This window comes from Natrix helvetica (assembly GCF_964273705.1).
Source record: "Natrix helvetica genome assembly, chromosome: 6".
NCBI classification, from domain to species: Eukaryota; Metazoa; Chordata; class Lepidosauria; order Squamata; family Natricidae; genus Natrix; species Natrix helvetica.
Window position 1 is genome coordinate 30110496 of NC_138553.1, and position 27976 is coordinate 30138471.

At 39.2% G+C, this 27976-nt stretch overlaps 1 protein-coding gene across 5 annotated transcripts; it reads right to left on the bottom strand.

Annotated features, from left to right (window-relative positions):
- Positions 1-278: 278 nt before the first annotated feature.
- On the bottom strand, positions 279-26915 carry SUN2 (Sad1 and UNC84 domain containing 2). 5 transcript variants are annotated; one of them, XM_081958809.1, is made up of 18 exons: positions 26464-26915; positions 22068-22239; positions 18283-18479; positions 17093-17230; positions 15858-15953; positions 15268-15361; positions 14372-14442; positions 12852-12973; positions 10767-10982; positions 9221-9298; positions 8185-8228; positions 7075-7240; positions 6278-6493; positions 5137-5221; positions 4369-4484; positions 3558-3725; positions 2530-2622; positions 279-1322 (listed from the first exon to the last, which is right to left on the bottom strand). In XM_081958809.1, exons 2-18 carry the CDS (start codon positions 22199-22201, stop codon positions 1206-1208), a joined length of 2151 nt encoding a protein of 716 aa, XP_081814935.1. In that variant the 5' UTR covers positions 22202-22239; positions 26464-26915; the 3' UTR covers positions 279-1205. The 5 variants fall into 5 exon arrangements, with proteins under 5 accessions (XP_081814935.1, XP_081814938.1, XP_081814939.1 ...); XM_081958812.1 differs by lacking the exon at positions 26464-26915 and adding an exon at positions 25863-26287; XM_081958813.1 differs by lacking the exon at positions 26464-26915 and adding an exon at positions 25686-25821.
- Positions 26916-27976: the final 1061 nt, after the last annotated feature.

Here is a 27976-nt window from a genome sequence, read left to right on the forward strand (position 1 = left end):
CTCGAATATGCAACTTCTCTGCTGAAATCAGGTCAAAAGACAGAATTCAATATGAAACAAGTTTTGTCTTTGGAGCCAATATTGTAATACTGTTGCAAAATATATAGGATATTCAAGAAAACAGTATTCAGATATATTTCATCTCTGAACATAATGGATACTTTACCATCAGCATTAGCAACCATCTCCCTCTTATTAGGAACTGGTGTATTTGATTCTAGGCCAATGTGAAGGCCTGACAATATTATCTCATTTTCTAAGAAACAAAATACTGCACATTGGGACATATGCGAACATTTAATCCATACAAATAACTCTAATTTATCTTTACACTATTTTCCTCATAGAAAAACTCTTTTTTTCCATTCTTCAAAACTGCAGCTTCGAATTTCTAAACACATCACAGTTCCCTAATAAACAATCCCCCATTTCTCTCTAGCTCTGTGCATTGCTGCTTCCCGTGGAATCCTGCCTACACAGGAAGAGGAATGGCCCTAAGTCTACAATCCTTATCCGTGACAGATTTCATGAAAATATTCCTCTACCTGCCTCCACACAATATGATGGTAATATAAAGGTGACCATTTTTTAAAAACTTTCAACTGCACAGAGTTTCCAGCAGACCTTCTGTATCCCCCAGAATCACTCAGAGTAGGCACAGTAAAAGGCACCTTTCTATGAAGAGGTTGAGGCTTTGGGGGGAGGGGGAATACACTAATGAGGGCCTAAATAGAACCCTAGAATCTGGCAAAAGCTTTATATAGCCTTACTTCACACCAAACCTTATGTCACTGCCAATTTTTTTTTCTGCATTGCTTAGCTTGTTTAAACACGCCTTCAGTCCCCAGAAAATTGAGCTTTAAAGGAACAACCAGAAATCAGGTTTGGAGAAGTATAAAGGACAGGGTAAATATGAACTGGATTAAATATGTTTAAAAATCTGCTTTAAGAACAACTAAATATAAAATACCAAATCCAAAAGGCCTCTTTCTTCCTCTGCATTCAGAAGAGTGTTGTTTCCAGGAGAGAGCTGACTGATCAGGGAGAGTCACAGCTTACATCCCGTCTCTGTACAACATAGCAAAAAAGATATATTGCCCATCCCAGGTTGCTTGCCATCCTGGCACTGCTTCCCAACTGCCTTTCACAGTCTGAAGTGCAGATCTTGAGGTAGGTGACTTTTGAGCTAGTGGTGCAAGAAGACGTTATGAGACCAGCTCTCCATGCACACGGAAACGATAAATGCAGGTGTATTCTGGATGGCCCCAGTTGCTGAGAACTCTTAGCTCCACCAGCTGGAAGGCTGCCTGTTTGTCTATATCCTGAGGATGGGAAAACAAAAGAAAAAGCTGACTTTTAAAAATGTGACCCATAGAGAATGCTGGAGGATTGCTCCTTCAGCTTGGCCTAGTTTAGTTCAAACATGCATTTACTGCCTGGAGAACAGTAACATGTCTCTAATCAGTTAAAACAGGAATATGTCACTTTTTCAGCCATGGGCTTTATTTTTATTTTTCTCCCTGGAGATGCTAAAATATATATATTTGGTTACAGAGTAAAGCCTGCTTTTGGGGGGTATGATTTCCCCTAAGGGAAAATGTGGGTGCCATAAATTCTTAAATGTTCGGTGTATACATTTTTAATTTTTTTAAAAAAATATTGAAAATCGATTGTGCAATCTGGGAGTGTTAGGAGCCACAAATTGAAGGCAAGATGCAGGGTACATGCATTCAAATGTATAAATAAACTTTTTAAAGATTCCTCTACCAACAACCAATAGGAAAGGCCTCAAAAATGATTCTAATTTGTTTCTATCATATATAGAAATATGTCTAATTCAGCATTGCTGTCAGAACTCTGCAAACATTGACAAAAGGGTACAACCTGCCTTCCTTCTTCCCCAACCTGTGCAGACCAGATAGCTTGAACTATAATTCTTCATCACTGTCCTGAGGGATCTAATCTTTCACATATGAAGGTTGGGGAAAGCTTTAAAGTCCATTTCTTTGACCAGGAGATATTAGCATATGGGGCAGAATGATCTATTTCTTCACTGTATTATAGTTTATTGCATAGCCAGATGTTCAAACTGCATTTGGTATTTTTATCCTTTTATCAAATCCTTCCCAAGGACCAGGGACAAGCAGATATGGATGTTTGATTGTGTTAATGATTATTATTATTGTTTTAGTAGGAGCAGACTCTTGGGCTATGTCCCTTAAAACGTTAGGAAAATCCATCTGCTGCCTCCATAATGGCTAATCCTTGGGTAACTCTGGTGGTAATAACACAGTGAGACCAAAACAGTTATACTTAAACTACTATTATAATCCCTATATTTTATTGTTTGAAACTTATTTCACAAACAGGCTCTTTATTTGGGGAAGGCTATATAAATAAGATACACTAGTAGGCTTTATTCACAAACCCATTCAGTACTGAATAAGAACAGCAAATAAGGTCCAGTTTTCCTGCAGGCTCTGAAGCCCTTAGTCTACCATCACCCCCATGTCTTGTCCTTTTTCTTACCTGAAAGTGAAATGTTTGGATAGGATTCCCATCTTGATTGTAGGTGAACTTCCCAAGGAGGATGCCCTCTTGATGCCCTTCTTCCTCTAAGCCCTGAGCAAACAAGTGAGAATGGGGATAGGAAAAGAGAGAGCTGAAGCCTTGAGGAGTTTAGAAAAATCATGATGAGAGATGCAGGCAAGGGAGGCTCATAGCCACTTGTGTAGCTGTGAGCCAAAATAAAACACACAAGTGGCAAGGGACATACAGGTAGTCCTCGACTTACAATAGTTTGTTTAGTAAAAGTGACTTCGGATGATTTTTCACACTTATGACCATTGCAGCATCCCCGTGGTCACATGATTTACATTTGGATCTTGGCAATTGACTCACATTTATGCAGTGGTGGGATTCAGCCAGTTCGCACCACTTCGGGAGAACTGGTTGTTAAGTTTCTGAGCAGTTTGGAGAACTGGTTGTTGAAAGAAATCATTAGGGCAGAGAACCGGTTGTTAAATTATTTGAATCCCACCACTGCATTTATGGAAGTTGCAGTGTCCCAGAATCATGTGATCCCCCTTTGCGACCTTCTGACAAGCAAAGTCAATGAGAAAATCAGATCCACTTAACAACCGTGTTATAATTTAAGAACTGCAATGATTCACTTAACAAATGGGGCGAGAAAAGTCATAAAATGGGGCAAAACTCACTTAACAAATTTTTCACTTAGTAACATACATTTTGGGCTCAGTTGTGATCGTAAGTTGAAGACTACTTGCATAGAACCAACATAGCAAAAAGAGGTCTGATCATTATAAACATATAATTGATGGATGACATTACATTTATTTCTCTTTTACTTTATTGTATTTATATTTTACATAGTTTTACTGTATTCAATTTTTATTTTATTTTGGCTTTTAGTTACTAAATATAAATTAGTCTAAACATTTATGGGTTGTGTTTTCCCTGTGATGGGGGGAAAATCTGCCCTTTACCAGGACGAGATGACTATAATTTGCTCTTTCCTGCTCTGTTGCCAGACTTACAAAGACTGCAATGTCCTTGGGGGCACTGGGAATGGTTCCACTGGGAGAAAGCGTCTTGGAGATATGCTCTAACGTCACAGCAGTGGGATGGATCCTGCTTGAAAGGCGGATGACAGCAAAACCTTGGGAGCCTTGGAAGGCCCAACAATTTCCAGGATAGACATCTGGCTGTATCAAATAAGGCAAACAAGAATGTTAGGCAAAAGGAATAAATCCTTGAATGTAGATTTATTTCTCTCAAGGCACAAGAATACTCTATTCAACCGAAAGAAAGAATATCACAAACGTTGGGCAGTCTTTTGACAGAAATTCACACATTAAAATTATCACTGGCCCTTATGAAATCACCATCTTATTCAAAATAAAAACTGGAAATGTAAAATAATTTTAGCAAAAATTCCTCTAGAAGCATGTTTGGAGCTTTGCCTCCCAGTGAAATAATAGGACAACATCCAACTAAGTTTATCATTCCCTAAATGTTTTTTTTTAAGCCAGGAAATTATTCTGTCTCTACCTTTATCAGGCAAATGACCTCTTCCAACTTTCTTTAGTTTATAAATAACACACTGCAGAGAAGCTTCTTCCCTTCTTGAATGAACTAGGTGACAAAGGAACTATGAATATCTCATGGTGATTACAATAAATGGTAGAGAAAGGAAGAAACATTCTCCTTGCTTCAAAAACTTGTCTGCCCCACAATGGAGCAAAAGCCACAGGAAGTAAACTGGGTGACAAATAGGGGACATAAGCAAAATGCTCTGGAGTGAAAATAAAGACTGGTTCTATTGTTCCTTTGAAAATGAACCCATACCTGTAGAATGACTCTTGGAGACTGGGAGTGATACCACAATGGTATGCCAAAAAGGCTAAGAAGTGCAGTCCTGGTCTCATAGGTTTCTGAACACCGGGTGCTGACAACACTGGCCCCTGTAATCAAAGTGAATTGATAAAGATAAGTTGTGCACCGTGCTAATCCCCAAATCATTCTGTAAATGAGGAACTAGAAATCTGGTATTAGACTATTAGAACATGTTTGTATGCTTCATTCTTGGCCAAAAAGATTTTTTTGCAGAGAATGAACCTGTAAGAAAAATTTGCCAGCTTTTGTGAAGCAATAAGCCTGAAAATGCAGCACACTTTATGTTGTAACGTTAGAGAAAGAGGTTACAATATGATTGTACTTATAAGTTCTGTGAAGAATATTAGAAGCTCCTTCTTTCTACTTTCTTCCATTTTCTTGAACTTTTAGCTTTGTCTGTTATTTCTCCCTTTTCATTGTGTTTTAATTTAGTTGAATTACTTATTATTCAAAGCACACACACACACCAAATAATCCCCCCCCCCCAATGTTTAAAACTTATAGATGAAACTGACCAAAATAATTCTAGTTTCTTGATAACACTGGAAGTCTTTAAGAAGATGTTGGATAGCCATTTGTCTGGAACGGTATAGGGTTTCCTGCCTAGGCAGGGAGTTGGACTAGAAGACCTCCAAGGTCCCTTCCAACTCTACTATTGTATTGTATTGTATATGGAAACTTGTTTGTGTGGGGTTGTGGGGTTTTTTTTGGATAACCTACCTCCAGATTCAAGGGCATAATCAACCATTCCAATGCGATCTTCACTGTAGCGCTTCAGGGCATCATTCACAATATGATGAACTTGCTGAAACAAGACAGCAAGATTGGATACAAGAATATTTAAAGGGATACAACTTAAAAAGGGTCACATGAGAGCTGGAGTTGGAGCACACAAAGTGATGGGACACCTATTCTCTTTTCTCACTCTTCCAAGAAACAAGCTTCTTATAAAAATATGAAATCATCTATTTTTGTTTGTATATAAAGGGAACTGAAATTAAGCTGAGAGATATAAAGACTGTGCATCCCTGTGCTAACAGCCATAAAATGCTTCACAAGTGTTGCCCTTCCATAGGGTGAGAAATAAGGAAAGAAGGCTATCCCCTCAACTTTGTGGCTTCAAGCCTGGTCAGGATAGCGTTTCAGCAAAGTTAAGTCAAAACCTTTTGATACCAAGGTAAGGGGAATATATCTCTACTTCTCCTCTACAGAAGCCAATAAAACTGATGATGGAACAGCCTTCTTCATGCATCTGGGGTTAGTTTAAGGACACAGGGAAGGCTGCATAAAACATATTGTTTATCTGCAATAAATGGGATGAGTAAAGAGGCCAAGAGAAAAAAAATATATAAAGCTAACATCCCTCTCCTTGTTGCCCAAGGTGTTTGTCCAAATTCTGTAGGGTGCATTTTCAGAATCTATTTATGACTAATAGCAGAATCCACAAAATGGTAGTTTAGAACTGTGGTGATGCAATGGTTAGAATGCAGAACTGCAGGCTAATTCTGCTGATTGCTGACTGCCAGCAGTTTGGCAGTTCAATTCTCACTAGCTCTAGGTTGACTCAGCCTTCCATCTTTCCAAGATCAGTAAAATGAGGACCCAGATTGTTAGGGGCAATATGTTGACTCTGTAAACTGTTTAGAGAAGGCTGTATAATTGCTATTGCTAAGTGCTATTAATTCTGGAACTCTGGAACCTATTCAAATAAAAACAGTGCAATTAATGCACATGTAAATCACAGAGCAGTTCTTGCAATCTAGATTTGCATATGCACAAGAACATCTCATATAAGCATCCATTTATTCAGTAGATATTAAATGATGATTCTCTTAGATCTACTAGAAAGACATCCTCATACCTCCTCAGTCACTCCTGTAATTCCTTCTTTATGAAGAGTGACTCCAACATCCTGCGCAGACAATTCTTGGTCCTTCAAGATCTTGGCAAGGATTTTGTGCTCCAAATTGCGTAGCTGCTCCTGTAATTCTTCATGCTGGACAAAAGGTTTTCCAGTTTTATCCTCTCTAGATCGGGACAGGAATTGGCTAAACCATGTCGGAAGCTGAATTTCCACCTAAATCATTAAGAGAAGAACACATTTGATAAACATCTTATTCCTCCATCCTCACTCTTCGTATCATGTCTGGTTTTATATCAAATGAGATAGACAGTGTATTGCCTATTTCAGAAGACTTTTTGAATTATTGTGGTCTTTTTAAAGAACAGATCTTCCTTAATCTGATACCTTCTTAAATGTGTTTAGTCTCATCATCTATAGGAAATGTTTTGGCTGGGGATGTTGTCATGGATGGATCACTTTTTGATAATTTTTACAGTGAAGCCTGCTATAACTCGCTGCAGGATTAGTTAATACAGTCTAAAACCTAACTCTAGAAAGTTTCCTAAATTTACTTGAGGAATTTCCTGCCTTTTCTGTAATACTGTTGAAGACCTGGCTGATCTACAAAACATGGAGATGATCTGTTCAATTTATACTAGTGCTCCCAAATACCCTCTTCCTTCCAATAAAGTTTGAGTGGCACCTTGAATCACCAGAGGGAAGAGAAATGGGGCAGACAATTAGAGGGCAGGACCACAAGTGGAAGAACCTTTGGAACAAATTGATTTAAAAGTGGGAAACATTGGGAAACTCACATCTTCTCGCACTTCCTTGATCTGCCCTGGAAAAGATTCCACTTGTCTTGACAATGCCTTCTGATTAGAACCTAAAGTCCCAAGTTCATTTTTCAGACTTGATAAATGGTCCTCCAGTTTATCTATTTCCTTTCGGAAAGTATTCATTAGGTCTTCTTTTATGGAGCTTTGAAAGAGGAAAAAACAGAACAAATGTTGAGGTGCTACTTATAATCCAATGCAAATAAAAGGTATTTATCCACTTTTTTTCAACTGTGTTTATCAAAAGGTATGAACTTTTAAATGTTTTAATCCTCAAATTATGAACAGTTATCCAAACTGTGCATTTAATCTTTAATAATAATATCCTACAGAGTTTCATAGTAAATGAAATCCTTGGATAATCTCATATCATAGCAAGGCAACTTTAGAAAAAAACCAATTTAAGCTTTGCTAATGAGTTTTACGTCAGCTGCCCTCGGAGCTCTTGTTTATTGAACAGCAAAGCAAAAATGTTTTAAATAAATACATATAAAGGGTGTCTAGCTTTTTGTGGAGGGGCAATCATTATCTTCCATAGGGTATTGAACCCCAGCTCCCAGGAATACTGCTTGGAGGGTTAACAATCCTGTAATTCAACAATGTACAGAGAAGAATTACCTCAAGAATGTAGATACAAAATATGAGCAACCCCCAATTTACTAAAATCATATTTGGCTATGAACACATAAATTGGAAGACATAGTTCTCTTTTAAAAAATATATCTAAATTTCCATATACTATTTTATTGCATGTGTATTCTTACAGCACTGCTTAGTAAACATAGCACAGAAACAACAGTATTCTGCTCAGATGCGATAGAAATGTTCCTGCTTATTATGCCTTCTTGAAATGACCTGAAGTATGGTAACAGCACAGGCAGAAAAGTTAAGTGGAACCTCAATTAAAATAATCACTTAATAATCATTATCCTAAAGTAATAGTTCCAGTAGAAATGCACTGAATGTTATAAGTGCTAAAATGCTTTTTTAGAATAACAATTCCTGCAAAAGGTGTAAGAATATTCCACGACTCCTTTGCTCCTTTTCACCAGAAATAGGAACATAATTTACTCATTGCACTCGAATTACCTTTGCCACTGAGCTGTTTTCTCAACTGTCTGGGCCTCCACCTGCTGTGGGAGAAACTCTAGTCAGCATAGGCAAGATTTTGTATCAGTTATAAGCAAGTTTCTTAGAAATCTTAGGCAGATGATTAAAAGCTAAAATGAAACAAAACAAAAAAGGGTAAAAAAGAAAAAGAAAGTGGGGGGAGGTATGGTTGATCTCTGAGCCACTTTTACACCAGTTCATGTTCCTAAATTACTTGTAGGATAGCGTCCTGACATGTACATCTGTTAGATATAGGTTATCAAATATAGGTTATTGTTGCATTTGGGATCTCCCAAAGCTGGCTAAGAAAAAGAGAGCAAATGCTAGTAACCCACTCAAGAAAGTCAAGACTCTCTAGAGATTTAGGCTAAACCATGAATAGACAAACCGATGCTTTCACGCATCAAGATTATGAGCCCCATTTCCATATTGTATAGTCCCCAAAGCAACCACCTGCTTTAATGGTTGAACATTTGCACTATATTTCCCCACCATTTTGAAGCAGAAAAAAAAAGAAACTGTAGTTAACCTTTAAATGTAGGTTGAAAAAGAAAAACTCAAGTCTACGATGCTTACTAAAAAAGATAGAAAATCATCAGTCTTCCACAAGTGTGTCATGAGTAGCTGACTTTGCTTCAATAAACAGACCCACTGCAGTCCTTCCAATTCCACCAAACTCCCCAAATTTTGGGACAGCACAGAGAGACTGAATTTAAGATACCATTCATTTTGGACCATTGCCCTTAATAGCTAACTATTTGTATACATGGAAGTTTTTTTAAAGGACTAAGTCTGCTAAAATTCAGTGGTACATGGGATAAGATACATATGCCTCACATTTAAATGGGAACATTTAACTGATCGTGCCCAATAGTGTTGCCAGATGTTTCAAAAAGTTCTGAAAAACACCTCTGAAATATTGACATGTTACATGCATAAACTCTTCAGAGTAAGACAGGCTTTGTCATACCATTACATCATGTCCACTTTATTACAAATGCTACACAAGTCCTACCTCAGAAGTCTGAGAGACTTTCTTCAGGAGATTGTCAAAATCCTTCTGCACCTGGGATTGGAAAGCATCCAACTTATCCTAAATAAAAAGGAAAAAAAGGAACACAAACATTAATGAATGGGGAAAATGCTGATTAAAAAAGTAAAGGCGTCCTTTAAATTGAAGCAGAGTTTTAAATTTTACTTGTTTCAAATTCCTTTAACATATAAAAATGAATTCAGCTCAAAGATGTAATTATAAAGAGCAATCCTCTTTTCTGTTCATCTAGACTCCAACTTTTTCACACTACTGTACTTAGTTCTTATGCCAAAAAACAGCAATATTTTCAGATACCAGGAGCCTGTTTACATACATATTTTATGAAATGGTGGCAATCTCACTCTGAGTTCTTATGAGATTTCAGGTAATATCAGCGCAATCTTAGCATTTCTTTATCTTGTGAATTTTTTGTCACGTTTATTAAATGTTGAGGTTCTGTGAATGCAAAATGTAGTGGCCCAAGTGCTCACCAGTGGTAGTTGGTAGGATTACCTTATAATTACATTCTGGGCCCTGCATTGGCTCCTATTAACTTCCAAGTACAATTTCAAACGCTAGGTTTAACCTATAAAGACCTTCAAGTTACTTGCAGGACTGAATCTGTCCCCTGAAATTGGCCCAACCATTTTGATTATGCCACAAGAAACAATTAATTGTTCAACATTTTGTGAAAGTCAATGGGGCTGAAGGTCTGAAGCATTTTTGTTGGTTGGGCCAGCCTTCTGGTATGACATTTTGTTGGTGTCAACTCGTGAAGCTTTCCTGACCTGGTCCCGAGTTGCCATAGGCAGGGGGATGGGGAATCGCACCTCACAGTTGCATTGAGGAATTCATACCTCAGTCAAAACAAAATACATCCTAGCTGGCCGAAGTCAAGGCCATCTCCACAGAGACCCACAACGGCCAGAGGTAGTAACTTCTACGACCCGGTGAAATTGCTTCATTGGGGAATGTGACTGATGATGCACCTGGGGGGAGGGGGAAACAGGGTCAGAGGCAAGGCATGAACTGAGTGAAATCAGAACTGGCTTCACTTGGTCTGTGCCAACATGGTGCTCCTAATAAACAATTGGATTTTTCTTCAAACTTTGCTTGAGGCTCCTGCTTTTATTAGGGCATCGGTTGGAACCCTGACAGTTGGAGGTTTATTTACTGTAGTTCTAATGCTGTTCAATTTCCAGAAGTTGAGGATGGAATTCTTCCAGAGGGTATTTGAACCATCTCCTCACTTACTGGTTGCTAGTGGTTTAGGTATTTTAGGTACTTGTTTTTTTTTGTATTATATACCTTATATTTTATTTTATGGTAAACTACCAAGAGTCTGTTTAGAACAGATTATGGTAGAATAGAACTGCAACGTATGATAAGCTTCTAGCTAGGGTCCCAATACATATTTTGAGATTGGAGATTAACATTCTTTGAGCAATTAGTGGCTCTAGGTCACAATAATTCAAGTTTTTACAGTGCACCTTTCCTTTAGTCCCAACTGGTCTCCTTGCTCCCTGACCTGGAGACGAAGATCTATGTCTGAGCCAAGCTTCTCTCTCATGGCTGCCTCTTGCTGAGTCATCAACCCATCCAGGAGCACCAAGGTATCCTCATGAGAGAGGGTGGCACCTTCTGTGTTCTTTCTTTTCTGGAATTCTAGCATAGAAGCTGCAGTTTCCAGGGCCTCAAAACGTCTTTCCAGCGCCTGGAGCCGAGACAAAGCCTGTTGCTGGGCCTTTTAATCAAGATACAAAATGAAAGAAAAAAAGAATGAAGTTTCATCCAGAGTTTAATAATCTCCAGATCAGAATTGTGCAGGATGTTATGTGTGAACTGTAACCAATAAAAAAGTAGAAACCTGGATCACTTGTGGACTAAAGTGAAAGGGATAATTTTTTTGCTCACATTATATTGGTTTCCAGGTTGCTCCAATATGTAACGCAAAGACCTGGTATAATTTTCATGATTCACTTTAATTATTATTTTATATTATATTAATATTTTCGTTGAGATGTATAGAGATATTTACAGTATTTACATCAGACACACACCCCACCACCGGTGGCTTTTTCTGGATTCCAGTGTCTGTGCTCAAGTCACTTGAGCCCTTATCATCTACATTTGGACTACTGCAATATGCTCTACATGGGGCTACCATGGAAGAGCATTTGGAAAATACAACTGGTGCAGAGTATGATAGCGTGGGTAGTTCTTGGGCCCCTAAGGTGGCTTATGTTACATCACTGCCCTGTGAACTGCACTGGCTACTTATTTGCTTCCAAGTACTCTTCGGGGTTTGGTTATTACCTTTAAAATCCCTGAATGGCACAGGACCAGGTTACTTCATGAACCATCTCAATGGACTTCCCTGCCCATCCATGCTGTGGGCCCATCAATCGGGGAATTTCAGCTGGCATGGTCCAGGAGAGGTGTCTTCTCTATTGTGGCTCTTCCCTTTGGAGCATCCTGCCCCCTGAGGTGAGATCAGCTCCCATCTGACCTTCCGTTAGGGCTTGAAGACCTGGCTCTGCCAGTTGACTTGGGGACCCAACAGGAGAGCCTCACACTGGAAGTGGTTGATGAATTAAGAATCTCCCCTCCCCTCCCTCCACTCATCCTGCTCCCTCCCCATAACTATAAATTTTCTTTGGATTGTAATTCTATTTTATTGCTTTTAGAAATATTTATATTTTATGGTTTTATGGCTTTTAATGTTGCAAGCTGCTCAGAGTCACTTTAAAATGAGATGGGCAGCAAACAATACAATACAATACAATAGCAGAGTTGGAAGGGACCTTGGAGGTCTTCTAGTCCAACCCCCTGCCTAGGCAGGAAACCCTATACCATTTCTGACAAATAGCTATCCAACATCTTCTTAAAGACTTCCAGTGTTGGGGCATTCACAACTTCTGGAGGCAAGCTGTTCCACTGATTAATTGTTCTAACTGTCAGGAAATTTCTCCTCAGTTCTAAGTTGCTTCTCTCCTTGATTAATTTCCACCCATTGCTTCTTGTTCTACCCTCAGGTGCCTTGGAGAATAGTTTGACTCCCTCTTCTTTGTGGCAACCCCTGAGATATTGGAACACTGCTATCATGTCTCCCCTAGTCCTTCTTTTCATTAAACAAATGTGATTACAAACCAATTAAGAGCTAAATTCCGCACTGATTTATACATATTCTTGTTTGATATTGATATCATACTGCACATTGCTATTGCTTATTGAAGATGCATTAAATAGCTAACATTTGCAGATATCCTTGTAGATCAAATCAGTATTTTAAATTGTAAATAGAAGGATTGGAAGCTGAGATTATATTCCTTGCCTAAGATCGTGTACTAAATCCTTGTCAAAAACAATATTCAAACTAGGGCCCTCCTAATTCAATTTTTTAGCCATGACATACCACCTTTCAGTCTGAAAGAATCTACCAAAATAACATTAAGCTGGTTAAGTGTCTGTGCTACATTTATGACATGAAGACATCCTAGTGATTCCTCTTAAAACACTGTGTAATTCTCAGCAAATACGAGAATTTTGCAATAGGTGATATCCAACATGAATATTCTTTACAAAAACTCCTCTAAATCCACATAATACACACCTCAGAAAATACAGCAGTCTCTCCCATTTCTTGGTCCTTCTTGGTGCCAGAGGGAAATAATTTCACTGTTCCCCAAGAAAACATAGAAGGTTGAAGCCCAAAGGGATAAAAATACCATGCACCTAAAATAATTAGAAAAGTAGAATAATCAAATTAAAAAATGATAAACGATAATTGCAGAGTATATTCTAGAAGACTCTAAATATGAGGGCTGGCAGATTGCATTCAATGAAACTCAAGATATTGACAAACATAATTCTAGAGTTCAGTGTTACATTCTGTATTTTTAAGTTCTCATTTGTTTTTAGGACCATACTCTCAGGAAGATTACACACAAAGTTATATTTCTAGAAGAGAAGAGAAAAAGGTCAGGTACGGAAAGAACTAATCCTGTTATCAGCAACATCATAAAGTTCCTTTTATTATCATATTGCTGATACATGCTTACTGGAGAATTCTGGGAGTTGAAGTTGCCGAGGTTGAGAAACACCGCTATATGGATGTAATTCTTAAAAGCATTTTTTAAAATTATATTTATATTTTTCTGGTCTTCCAAGCAAAGTGATTCTAGCCATTAGGTGTAGCTCTTCAGCAGTTATTATGGATATTGTCTGATCAAATGGAGCTGTGGTTGCAATTGGACAGAAGATATAACATAGAAGGAAGCAGCCTTAGCGTAGAAACACTAAAAAAGTGTTACCTTCAATTGTGTTAGCACCAACCACACTGGGAAGCAAAGCTCTGAACTCTGAGCCCTCCTCAGTTCAGCTTCCAGTTGTATCAGAGAAACACCAAAGCCCTATAATTCTTAAGAAATGGGTCCAGAATTCCTCTCACAAGTATTCCAAGCTGGATTGTGAGACTCATTCCCACATGTCTCTCTCAAAGAAGCCACCAATTAAAAAGGGGGTAATCTTTTAAAAGTCACTCGACAGAATGAAGATATAATACGAGCCTGACAATTGATTCATATTATTGCACAGTAGCATTAGTTTCAGCATTGTTAACTATATTTCTAAAGCCAAGAATCTTTTAAGTACTTATCTGGAAGAGTGGCAAGGGTTTGGACTCACTCGATTCCAGACCTGTACCAATAAACATTTTTATCTCATTTTGTTTGCGACAAGTCACTGCTTGAGTGGAATGCTTTCCTGAGAACAAGAAGTGTACAAGGGGGAGGAAAGACTTCCCAATTCTTCCTGGTTGCTGTTTTCCTAATTAAAATTTTCTAGCTGAGTTTATCTGCTTAAGTGTCATGAAAGAAACGACAGATTCTCCTAATCAGAAGTACATTTTTTAAATAGAGGAAGCAATTTTTAACAGAAAAAAATAGGAATGCATTAACAAATGTTTCCCTTCCCCCATTTTTTTCTTCCCTTCTCAACAGTTGCACAATGTAAGGCAAAAGTCTGCAAAAAGAATCACATGTTGAAATATAAGATCTACAATAATACTACTTTCAGGGTGATGTCATCTCATACTTTCTAAGAGGCACAGACAAAGGCAAATGTGAAACTCACCATAACCAACAGAGCTCAGGAGCAAGAGCAGAAGCATAAACAACATTATCTTCTTCAACACTGGATAGCTCCTAGAACCCAAACAACAGGAGAGAGAGAATAAACTGTTAATACAAGGCAAAATCAAGCATTATAAGCAAAACAGTGCTGCCTCAGCTTGCCGATGAAAATAGAACCTGTGATGTGAACCTCAATGAAATGAGGTTTACACCCCAACTTCATGTTAAGTTATTGGCATGATGACATCATATCAAATGTAAGTGCTGCAGTTAATATTGGAAAGTAATCAAATAGATAGACCTGGTTCACATATTGTACTCTGTTGTTTACTTAACCTCAAATATATAATATACTAAGATATAAGCCACAGATGACTAATTATAATGGCTAGGTTCATCCAATCAGCTAAGCCAACGTGCAATGTTTTTATGAAACTATAGTCTGCTTGTGTTTTTTTGACTTAATGTGTTGGGTAGATTCAGCTATTGTAGTATGGTTTGTAAACTGCATGGAATATGATTTAGTATTGTATGAATCCAGTTATTCTTAGTTTATTGAATGGTGAAAAAATATTTAGAAAAACGTGTAAACCCAATCATCAACCACAGTAGAGTTGGGCCACTTCAAATTTTTAAGTCCATCCTACAACTCTTAAGTATCTGCTATTGGATTGTACATATGATAAGCCTCTAGTTGGTTAGATAGTTATTAAATGAAACAGGGCTGTAGCATTAAAACACACACACATTCTAAAATGCTGATGAATTTGGGGATACTCTAAGCTGTGCACCTGCAGGAATTTCTTCTATTCCCCCCCTTTTCAGTTACTTTTCCAATCCATCCAGGAATCAAAGTTAGCCACATCCCTTTATATTTCAAATTCTATTCCCACTAACCGTGTTAAAATGAAGACATCCAGTAGAGAGGCTGTAGTTGTTAGACGATACCACATGGTCCCCATCCACCAGTATAACAAACCAAAGAACCGTCCTGCAAAAAAAAAAAACCCAGAACAGCTTTTAAAAGAGTAACTGCTCAGCTTTCTTTCCATCTCTTCCCTTCCTCTACAGCAGAATTTCTCAGAAGCCTTATTTGCACATTCAATAGCATAAATGGTGGTTTACCAAAACCCACAAGATATTGTTAATTACACATATTGTATATATGCCCCTTGACTCCCAATGACTCTGGACAGTTTAAAAATTATTCAATACATAAATAATTTTTTTCCAAGTTGAATTGAAATTCTTGGACAAATTAATCTCAAAGAATGAATCTGAAGAATTAGAATTTCTCCAGATGCTTGATCCTAAGCCTCTGGCTATCTCTTAATATAAACAATCTTAATATGAATAAAAATCTCTTAATATAATCCTCTATATAGATAAGTTAGTACTGAAAATGCAGTACAGAGACATAAACACAGCTATATAGCTTCCTTTGTTAACATAACTAATCAAATTTCTAACAACTTTTTTCCATTTACCTGGGGCTAAAAGCACTAGCCAAATAAAGGATCCTACTTTGGAGAGGACACTCTTGAACCCAAAATTGGATATATTCTGGTCCATGGAAGAACCACCTGCAAGAAGCAGAAGATAGTTTTGTCAGCTAACAAGTCATCATTGATTTTTTTTCTTTTTTCTTTGTTTTGTCTGCCCCAGTTTGACAATGGCCCACATCCACCTTACCCTAAGCTTAACAACAGGTAAAGGTGGTCTTAAGGTAGCGATTTCTCCCACATCCTACCTAAAAAGCATTGCATGCAGTTAATAGAGGACACAGCTGATGCACACTCCACGGTCTGTGGCAAGAATGAAGGCAAATCTATGTGTCCCCAGGATAACGTTGCAGGGTCCAATCTGGGTCAGTCACTAGACCAGAGATGTAGTCTTCCAAGCTTTCAGACTCATGCTGGAGCCCACCCTCAGGGGACTTTGTGTACTTTGGTCTATTCAGTGTGTGGTATAAATATAAATCTATATAGGCACCATATAAATACCGCACACCAAATAGACCAAAGCATATTTTCTGCTAGAGAGAAGTTCCTTGAGGATGGACTCCAGCATGAGTCTGAAAGCTCAGAAGACTAAATCTCTGGTTCTGGTGACTGAGCCAGATTGGATTCTGTGGTAAGAATCTTGTAACCCAGGAATTAGTCAAATTGGATCCAGTGGTTTCCCCGTTACTTTATCTATCTAAAACAGAAATAAAATATTAACAGCTGTACTGTTTTGGTGGCCAAGTTTGTCTGACTTATGAAAGCAGGTTTCAGCCATGATTGTTAATCTTTCCTCTGTATAATTTAAGCTCATCCTCTGCCAACTGTATGGAGATGATAACTATTGACTACTCTCTCTGCTTTACCAATCTGCAGATCAGTTTCGCAACAGCTGTTTTTTTTAAAGAACAAACTGAAAAATATTATAACGTCCTTATTTTTATAAAAAAAGTAACAGACAAGCAACTTCCTCTGTGATGAGTGGAATAACAAGGACCTGTGGTGGAACCAGAAATCAGGTTTTAAGTATGCACATCCTTGAGGAAAACTTCAATATATGCAGTTCAAGGAGTTCATCAGGCCTTTTGTTATCTGATGGTTTACTTTAGTCTACCAAGCCAACCAGTTTTGGCTGTAAATGATGTTAACAAATTATTTCCCCAATGTTTTTCCCCCAGGAGCCTCGTCTGATTGCTTAGGGTCACAGAACTTCCCAATACCTGTGTAGTCATCCTCAGAGGAATAACCAGATGAAGAACCATAGGTGTCATATGTCTTCCTGTCTCCTAATCCGTTGATTTTCTTATTGGACTCGATGCCCCCTATACCTCTTCTCCTTCTCGGTGAAAGATCCTCACCTGACCACAAATTACAACATTTATTTTAAAAATAAACTCAATCTTTTTTTATACATTTCCTACCAAAAGCTTGTATGAAACTAGATACTATCAACTGTAGACAAGCTCAAATAAAGCATCCCATTTAGTGAAATTTGCAGGAGAGTTTAAAGATTATCTTCCTTGTGCCTTGAGTATATTTTTGGAATTCTACCCCCTCCCCCCTTCATGTTCATGTTTAATAATTGTTGTTGATGAAGCAGGTGATGGATTACATCATCATGAAGATCTGCAATATTTTATATTAATTGATTAGATGTTTGAGAATTCCATCAACCAGCTTCCCTAGAATAGTCTTTCCTGTGCTGGATTTTCAGCACGTGTCCCAATCCAATTCTCCCTCAATTGTTTTTAATACTGCCTTGCATTCAAAACCCCACCAACTAATCCAGAGAAGACTACGCATGGCCTTTCAGGTATTGCTGTACTTCTAACTTTCATCATCCAGAACAATATTCCAAAATCATTTGGCTGATATCCATTGCACCAATTGAAAAAAATGATACAATGTCAAACATATATTGACAGCATACAACAAATAAAGATTGAATGAACTCTCTGAAGCATTCTGCATAAATAGTGTAAGTCACAACAAAGGACCCTGAGAGATCCCAAAGGCTAACAAATTTACTCCAAATGTTGTCTTCCAAGAGCATCAAATTGGAAATAGGTTCAAGGCCCATGGAGGCCAGATGATGCAGAAGAATATTCTAATTTGGGTATGAATTATCTAACTACAGGCCAGGGTTAATTGAAAGATTAGATAACAGGTGAAAAACAATTGGGGATTTGTACAATGACTATGCAGAGCCAATAAGAATAAAAAGCTTATGTGGTCCTACAGATGTTGCAGATGCCAATTCTCATTAGTCCCAAGTGAATTGCTAGTCTAGTTCAAAAACATCTGAAGGGCTAATTTGTTGCTTTGCAGCTTATTTTAAATTCTCCCAAGCAAGTGCCATCCATATATTCTAGAATATGCAAGCTACAGAACATTTCAGAGAAATACTTACTCCAATAAGAACTGCTTTCCAATGGCTCATCAAAGGCCACATTAGTTTTAAGAGAAAATCCTCTGTCATCAGTTAGATAAGACTCATTAATGACAGACTCACTATAGTAGGAGGTAGTATGGGGAGCAGAACTGATCCCTAGACTAGGCATAGGAGACAGACGTTTCACACTGCTTGTTTTCTTTCTCAGGGTTCGACTGCAGGAGAAGAAACAAATGGTGCATTGAAAAGACAGTACATAGTTAGATGAAGAACATAAAAATGCATTTGTACACACATGCATAAGTGCTCTTATTTAGAAATAGCACTAATAAATTCCTACCATTTAATAGAATTCACATCCTAACAATAGAATTGAATGGGAAAGAGAGAAGAAAGGAGAAAAGCAATCTTTTCCTAAGGATATTGCAAGTTGGAACTGGATCACACTAAATAAGTGGTAAAGGTTCAAATACAACTGGAATTTCTGGAAGTTGTCATCCCATTGCATGTAGATGAGGCTGTACTGGAAAAGATTACAGTGATGTAATCTTTCATTACCTAATGAGTTCTAACCTAATTTCCTTTTCGTCTGCTTTGTATTTTGCCTTGTTTAATACCAAAGTTGTAAGAATGTCTGTCAGTTCACCCTAACTGCATATTGGGGGTGGGTGGGGCTATATGTTTCCACATAGCCACGTGCAACTTCATTTACGGAACAGAACTGTAATAGGTTGAGCAAATGAGGCCATCTCCCTGTCCACCAACACTTTACAGCAAATTTCCCAGCTGGGTCCCTCCAAATATGTTGAGACCAAAATTCCCAACAAGCATGGGCAGGAGAGATGCTGTTCCAGTTCATCCAGAAGACCCCAATTTAGGAAACACTGCTCTATATTATAGCTAGGAGCTCAAGAACTAGTCCGTGAGGTGTTTATGACATCGAATACAAGAGGAAACTAGAACTATCCAAAAACCTTGCTTTGCAGAGAATTTTTAAAAAGCATGTAGTTTGCTCCTGTGATGAACTGAAATAAGAACTTGGGTTGAATCAGTTTATAATCATGTTCATGATTATTTATATGAGTGTAGTACTGCATATTATATTTATTAATGACTTTTCCAGTAGCCATCATGCACCATGCTATAATAATGACTTGAACTGTAGTAATATGTGTCTGCCAATTATTAATTTATTACACTATTCAGTCCTTGAATGGAGCCAGAACACAAGGATATACGGTAAGCTGTTGTGCCTCCTTATTTCTGGCTGTGAATGCAGGGTTGCCTGTTAGGATAGTAACCAAAGCCTTGGCTCAACTCAGACACCAAAAATACTACACAGTATTTCTTTCTAGGAATGCATCTTTAATGATTTCACATTTCATAAACAGTAGTATACCTGGTTTGTGGTTATCTTGTTTTCTTATTAATTGTAAACTTTACATAGAAGAAAACCACCAAATACAAAACAATGGCTTTACAATGTAAAGCAATTGTTTTGTATTTGGTGGTTTTCTTCTATGTAGCTCCACGCTCAGTTCCATTTGAACCACATTCTACATAAGATTTATATAATGTTGCAGTTCTTGCTCTTTGCAAGAGACCAATGACTCATTGTAACCTGCTAGCTTTGGAATTAATAAAACAATCCTTTGAATGCTCTCCAAACATTGGCACTTTTGGGGTGGATTTTGTACCACACTCCAAGGAGAGAATAAAATAGCATAAGAAGATTTTTCTGAGTATAACGTTTTTCTTTAAAGTTCATGCGTATGGAGGAAGTGGGAGTAATACAGACAGATGGTAACATCCTTTTTATCCACCAACACGTCTTTAACCAAGCGGAGGCAATGCACCAACAGATAGAATACTGGGCCTACTCTCTTTCCTGCCTGCTTATTCTGCAGCAATAATTGCTTTCCGATGTGGTTAGAGCTGTTTATGAGGAAGCAAGAAACTGAGCTGAAGAGGTTAGTACCACTCTGGCAAATCACATCAAAGAGAAATCTTCCCATTAGTGGCAAACAGAAGCCTAAAAGAAAGCTGTGAGGGAAATGACGTCTTGGCTGATTATTCAAAAGTCAGAAATAATTTGCTCCTGAGATGACAATATTTTGCCTCCTACAAATTACACTTTGTAAAAGTGAATATTTTCCCACCTGTAAGGATTACAGCAGTGTGTAGACAGTGATGTTACTAGGCTGGGCAAAGTCAAAATCTTTGATCCCCCTCATTTCCTAGAGCCCTTTTTTCATTCTCCTTGAAGCCTGTCTCCCAAAATTGTGCTCAGAATTTTTTCAGGGCTATTCTGAGGAACAATTGGGCTGCAAAAATGGGCTGTGAACAGTGACATGAAGGCCATAGGCGGCTTATTTTTCAATTTCTCCTAAGAAGCAATTACAATCCCCAACTGATATGGGTTGGTGATGGGGGGGTTGAGCTCTGCCCCTCCCCATGTTTCATTATGGCTACTTGTAAGAAAAGCAAGTATTTGTGCATTTTTGTACTAAAACTAGCTCTCTGAGGCAAAAAAGAAAAGAATTATGCATCCAAAAATGGCTTCTCCCTATGGCACTAACTCTCTTCTGTGCCTCTGTCTACAGCTCCATTTATACAACTAAACATATATTTATGGTTTTTCTTTGTCATTAGTTATTTTCTGTAAGAACATTCAAGACTATGATAAAGAAATTGCCTGCACTCTCTACAAATAATGTAACATTTTCATGAGCAAATATTTATTTTTTTCCATTTACAATTCCCATTACTATTTCAAATGGGACATAGTGGCATGAACATGGGCCATACAGTATAATAATCAGGTCTTATGATACCAGCAATGACGACTAATTTAACTCTCCTGCTGTAGCACTTACAATGTTTATCTATTTCTTTTTTCTTTCTCTTTTTAAAGAATCCAAGTATCTAATGGGAATGGGAGCTTTCCAGCCACTTTAATGTAGCGTTCCCTATTCTGCTGACAATAGGAGTACTAGGCTACAATCCCACAACTACAATTAAATTAGGCAACTACAAATAGAATTATATGGAAATTAAGGAATGGTAATCCATCCAGATCGGGGGAAACTGATTTAAAAAATAAACTTGCTTATTAAAACCAATTACATGCTGGCTATTTGTGTACTTTGACTACTGTAGTGAAATGGGCTACAACGTGTCAGACGTTAAAAAAAAAATCTTGAAAAGTCTTAAAATACCCATTATTTGTAAATGTAGAAGGGACAAAGCAAATTAAGAAGCTGTTTGGTACAATCTTTAATGATACACTTTGTTCTAATTTGAGTCAGATTTGTCCTTGCTGTTACTTCACAATCCGATCAGAGCAGCTACTATTAACACAAGACAAATCTTTAGTACTATACAGGAAAATCTCTTTATAAAAAGTGAGACAGAATTGTATAAATACAAAAATCAAAGTCTGTTAAAATTAAAGTTTTGAATTCAATCTGAGCTTAGTTGAGTTCTATAAAAAAAATTGAGACAACTCTGAGTATACTACAGTTCAAAATACCTCATCTTATTTTTACTTTATGCCACAGATCCTTCTCTATTCTACTGCCTTTTAAATAATTTGAATTATAATACTAATAATCATGGGAATTGTATCTGACATTGATAATGAATAACAAGTTGGGGATGACTGTGGTAAACGATCAGATTCAACCTGAAAGTATGGAAAGCAGCGATAATGAATTAATTTTACCACTCAAAAGACGAAGAAACTTTATAATTCATACATAGCATACGTGGGGGAGTCTCCCTCTTCCTATCTTCCGACTTACCTGTTTGAATTCTCTGTAAACACAGGCTGAGATCCACTTAGCAGAGAACTTCCTCCACTGATTCTACTGTTCCCAGTATCCTCACTTTGATAACTGCGAAAAGTCCCACCAATGCGTTGGCTTCGTCGAGACATGACCAAAAAAAAGCCGCCTCCACACTTGTGTCAAGGTTCTTAGAGGAAGCAGCACAAAAAAGAAAATATCAGGACTTACATCAGATATAAATAGTATGAAGATGGTTTATGATTGAACAGTTTTACTGAATCCCGAAGAAAAGTTCACAAACGCTAGTATTTTTTCTCCTATTGATCAAGCCAATTCCTCTAAAAAGACTACCTAAATGAAATAGGTACTGGGATCTTGCTATTGCTCGTATTCCACTTTTCTGATCTTCAGAATACTTTGCAAAACTCAATTCCAAGAATCCCAGCTTACGTGTTCCAAAGTGTACCATTGTTCTAATGACAAAAGGAAGCTCCCTTTAGCTAAAGTAACCAATCTATATACTACTAAAACGATCACTGTCATGACATTTAATTAGAAAAATTAGTGAATCATAGGACAACAATTTTTAAGCCAAGTTATTTCAATAGGCTAACTTACAGAAAGTGTCCAATCCTTAACCTATATGTCTTGAGGGGATGAACTATGGGAACACTGTGTCTGATCCCGTGCTGCTGGCTGCTGCTATGCTGTAGTCATATGACTTTCATTTTCAACATTCTGTGACAGTTTCCCAGCCAGTCTTGCAATCCCTCATTCCTTTCCCCACCCAGAAGCAGCCATTTACCTGTGGAAAGGGAAGGGAAAATACATCCTTCCTGGCACATGTCACTGTCCTGTGGGCTCAATCTGTGCTCAATCTTGTGTCTTTTCCAACCTGGACCACCCCATGTGTTCCCAGATCTATGCAGCATCTCTTGGGCACCCTCATAGCTTCAACTCCCACAGCTTTTTGCCCACCTGTAGTCATTCTGTTTCTCTGTCTAGATAACGAAATACTTCTAAAACAATGACCCAGCAGGGCATGGATTGTCTAGTATCTACTAAGTCTGTGAAGAGCCAGTTTGGTGTCCTGGTTAAGATAGCAGACTAGAAACTGGGAGACTGTAAGTTCTAGACCTGCCTTAGGCAAGAAACTAGCCGTGCAGCTTTGGACCAGTTACTGACTCTCAGCCTTTAGAAGCTGGTAAAATATTACAGAAATCTTGCCAAGAAAAGTGCAGAGATAGTCTAGACAGTCGTCAAGAGTCAATCCTGACTTGAAGGAAAAATAACCCATATAACTTCAGACTATGCAAATCATTTGAAAGAAATCCTTTAAAAAATGTGATAGAGCCAATGAAGTAAATCTTTGAAATATCAAGGCAGGCACATCTTTGCACGACCTGAGTGACTACTTCAAATGTTTCCTCAGTCATCTGCACATGCTAAGATCCTGATAGACGTAGACAAATACATTTGGTAAATAAACAATAGTAACAACAGAAACAAAAATGGGCAAACTACTTCAGTAGTATCGCCAACAAACCAGCATGACTGTATTTGTCTACATTTATCAGGATCTCAGCTTGATTTGAGGATTTATTTTTCTTCATTTCTTTTTGCTATCAAAAGGCACTAGGGACTAATACCTGATGCTCTTGCACTGAACTACACTGCAGGGTCACATTTCAACTGCCACTGGCATGTGAGCTCAATTTCTAGCCCGCTGACAGATTCATGAGCTACTCCCATCAGAGCATCATGAACCAAATGCGGCTGGAAACAGTAGAGCTTTTGGGCAAGGCAAAATATAGTTCATAGCCCAGCCAAGACAAGGCTGGTCTGGAACTAAGTCAAGTCCCACCCCCAGCAGCAACAGCAACAACTATATTTATACAGAGTCAGTCACCCTGCAGATTTGCCTGCTGAGAGGGGGGGAAAACCACATAGCAAAATCAAGATCTGACCTTGGGCGTATCCTTCACTTTATACAGTTAAAAAAACCTGCCTCCCTGCTCGTTGCCACAAGCAAATCAAGTCAGAAGTCTGCTCGCCAGCAATTGTTTATCAACATTTACATCATTAATCCTCTAATTATATTTCTATCATGCCTCAGCCTGCATTTCTACTCTTACAACACAACTGTTCTTCTGGGAAATGTTTCCAATGTTCAGCAAGTCAAATGACAAGAGGGTTTCCCTTGCTTAGTCATAAGCCATGCTGCTGCCATTCTCCACACTCACTCCTGTTCTTCGTTATTTCCAACATTCTACCTGGATTGCAAAACTCCAGACCAGTTTCTCAACTATGACATCTTGGAGATGTGTGGATTTGAACTGGGAAATTCTGGGAGTTAAAGTCCACACATCTTCAAGTTGCTAAGGGTGAGAAACATTGCTTTGAACCATCATTATATCAAAGCAAAAGACTCTTGCATTATCCCTCTCTGCTACACTAGTGGTGGCCAGGATTTTATAGGCCAAATTTAGTAGCTAGTTGTTAGTAGCTAGTAGCTATAATTATAGCTAGTAGGTATAATTGTTGTTACAGCACATATTCCTTCTCATAATGTTATCCCCACCCGTGCACATAAATATGTAGGAAGCAACGAACAAAATCAAAGAAAATTTGTAACAAATTCCCAAGAGTAAAAGAAAATACAAATGCCTCTTTTCATCCCAATTAGGATGCACATCCATCCCTAGGCAGCTCAAATCAAATCAAGTATGTTACCCCAGGAGACATGCTAGCCTCCTTTCCTTCACATCTTTCAGATCTGTTCTTCTCCCCATCTTCCCTTTAACTTTTATGCTTCAACCTCTGAGAAAGAAAATTACTGAGACCCCATGGAGCAAAAATGGCCCTATTGTTTTCAACAGCAAGGTCAATTTGCTAAAGTAGAGCATTTTAAAGAAGACAAATTAGAGAGAAAGTATAGCATTGAATACAGAAATTCAGACTGCATTTTGATTCTGTCTTGTATTCATTCACAAGTTGCTCCCCCTTTCAGTTTTGAAATCCCTCCCCTCATATGAGAATAACAGTTGTCATCTGTTTTAGTACTTGAGCTGCACCATGTGCATTTTTTTAAGCTAAAGAAAACAGGTTATGTGGTTCGGGAATGCTGAGTTAAAATTGCAGAAATCAGCATATAATCAAATGCGAATATTTTTCACTGAGACTACATCAGACGGTTCACTTGAGAGGCGAAAATCAGTGGGGTAAAAGTGTTACACAAATATGTCCCCCACTAATCTCCTGGGAGTTTCAGTGAGTTTCAGTAACACTAAATAGAATAAATACCCCACATTTTTCCTTTTCAGTGGCTTAAAACAGTACACAGGCTTATTTCCTTGCATTTCCCTGAAAACAAAGCAATTCTTTCCCTCGTAACAATAATCCCGCAAAATAGGTTAGGCTGACTTGTAAAAGAGCCAAGATCACAGAAGAGGAATTTGAATCTAGGTCTCTCCAGGGTAGGATTTCCAAATTAGGAGGCGTGATTTCTCCTCCCACCGGCAAGTTCTCCCTCCTTCTCTTTATAAATTAAACACGGCCAGAGCTGTTCATTTAACCCCATCATCCCTCGCTACTTCAAACCTACATCTTGATGTACCAAACTGCTCAATGTACCGATATTAAGAAAGGCCAGGAGGCACGAAAGAAAAAGAACGGTTAAGGCGGCAGCAAAACTGTCAAACCGTCGTTTCCGTTAAAGCGATCCACGCGGCTGCCTCGCACTTTTCAACGGCAACCACGGTCGTTACACAACAAGCACATCCACGCACGGAAACTTAGATCCGGACAAACCTGCCTAGGATCGGGGCGCATTTGTTTCACTCGCAGCCCCACCCCCGCCCCCATTCCTGTTCCCGGCCTCTCCTCTTATTATCTCCGGCGAAAACTTCCAAGCCTGCAGCTGTCTCTCCACTTTTTAAGGAGGGCAACAAACGCTGCGCTCTCCTGCCGGAAGGAAGCGAAAGCAGCGGAGCCTGATTTTGGAGGGGAAAATAAAAACAAAAAGTCGCATTTCCAGAAAGGTAGAAGAAATGCAGCCGCAATCTTCGAAGACGCCGTAAGAAAGAAAGAAAACGAAAAAAAGAGCGGTAGGAAAGACGGAGCGCAACCAAACGTGGGGCAAGCTGCATCATCCCCAGCATCAATATGCGTGTCCGTGGCAGATGGGATTTGTAATCCCTACCGACAAGCTGGGAAGGGACCGGGCTGGAAATGGCTCACGCCGCCTGGGATGTTTTGAAAGTGGCACCGCAAGAGCGGACGGTGAGGGTTGGGGGAAGAACCGACAGCGTTACAACACAGACAGAGGAAGAGGGGGGGGGGGGAGGAAAGAAAGAAATACTCTCCCGTTACTCGCTTGCCCTTTTTCTCGCCTTTAAGCGCACGGAATTACCTTTCACAAAGCGGCTTCGGAAGAGAGACGCACAAAAGAACTCCAAACAAAAACACGAGCGCGCACCCCCTCCCCACAAAATAAAAACATTCAAAGGAGGTTCGGGACTTTCTCCTCAGCGGGCGAAGTTAGCCGGGCTTTCTAAGCGATTTGATGAATCCCAGCTCGAGCCACTCGAAGCCTCGGCAAGCGCCTCGCGCGCCAACAATAGAGCCTTGACGGGTCTCTTCTTCCAGTGCCTGCGTGCGCCTGTCAAACCTCACAAGCATGAGCTTATTGGCAGGAGCCGCACCTGACCTGGGCTGTCAGTCTCCTGCGACGCCCTGTGCCTATTGGTCGGTTTGAACAAGACGCGCCCTTCGTTGGTCGCCTTGGCCTTTTCTTTCCCCCCCCCCGCCCCTCCCGTTCGTTTGGTGGATTCAGTTGCCGGATTGCGCAAGAAGAAGAAAAAGCTCCGGGGCGGGATAAACTGCAGCAGGGCTGGCTCCGCCCCGGGTTAGGCGTGGCATAGAAGAAGAAGGAAGGTCGGAAGGCGGGGCGCTCGTTCCCGCTTTGGGAAGAGTTCCCGGGCCGGGAGGGGGGAGTTGTTGGGTGCACAGGAGGAGCCTCCGATAGAGGGTGTTCCTCGTTAGTTTCAAGCATTGCAGGAACGTGCTGATATAATCGTGTGTGTGTGTGTGTGTGTGTGTGTGAGAGAGAGAGAGAGAATGAGTGAGTCAATTCTCACCCCGTACATGAGGCAGCTTAAAAGTTTTCCATACCACAGGGGTGTCCAAACTTGGGAACTTTAAGACTTGTGGACTTCAACTCCCAGAATTCCCCAGCCCTGCCATGCTGGCTGGGGAATTCTGGGAGTTGAAGTCCACAAGTCTTAAAGTTCCCAAGTTTGGACACCCCTGCCATACCTGAATTGCCCACAAACATCTAGTGGTTTCCTGACTTTTGTGCTGGGGTGTGACGATGGAATGTGGTGCCCACTTCTTTAGGCATGCCCTTCTCCCCACTGAGTACTGCCCTCCATGGGTATTTAGGTTCGGGCTGGAGGAAAATTTGAGTGACACTTACGAGGCTTGTGCTTAGCTTTGCTAAGAAGCAGCAGTGGGCAAACCTCCCTGCTGCGTCATCTTGTGGTTAAATCCTGTCACCCTTTAGCTAAGCAACATTGTGGCTAGCTAAAACTGTTGGCTGTAAGCATTCGACTAAATTCATCCCACTTAAGGAGAGCCCCATCTGCGGTTGGTACTTTGGTGACAACATAATTGGGAAACCAGCCAATCCCTTTCCCTTAGGTAACCCACCATAAGTATGTAAGAACAGCATCATTCAGCAGGGGTGTCGCTGCGGCAGAATAGGGATCATTGATGGAAGGACAGAATATTTTATGCCAACATATTTTTTTGCAAATTTAAAAACTAATAGATAATACTTTAAAGATCCTAAAGCTAAGCAGCAAAAATACATGCATGGAAATACGCAGTAGTGGCCAAAATTGTGGAAACCTTTTGGGGAAAGT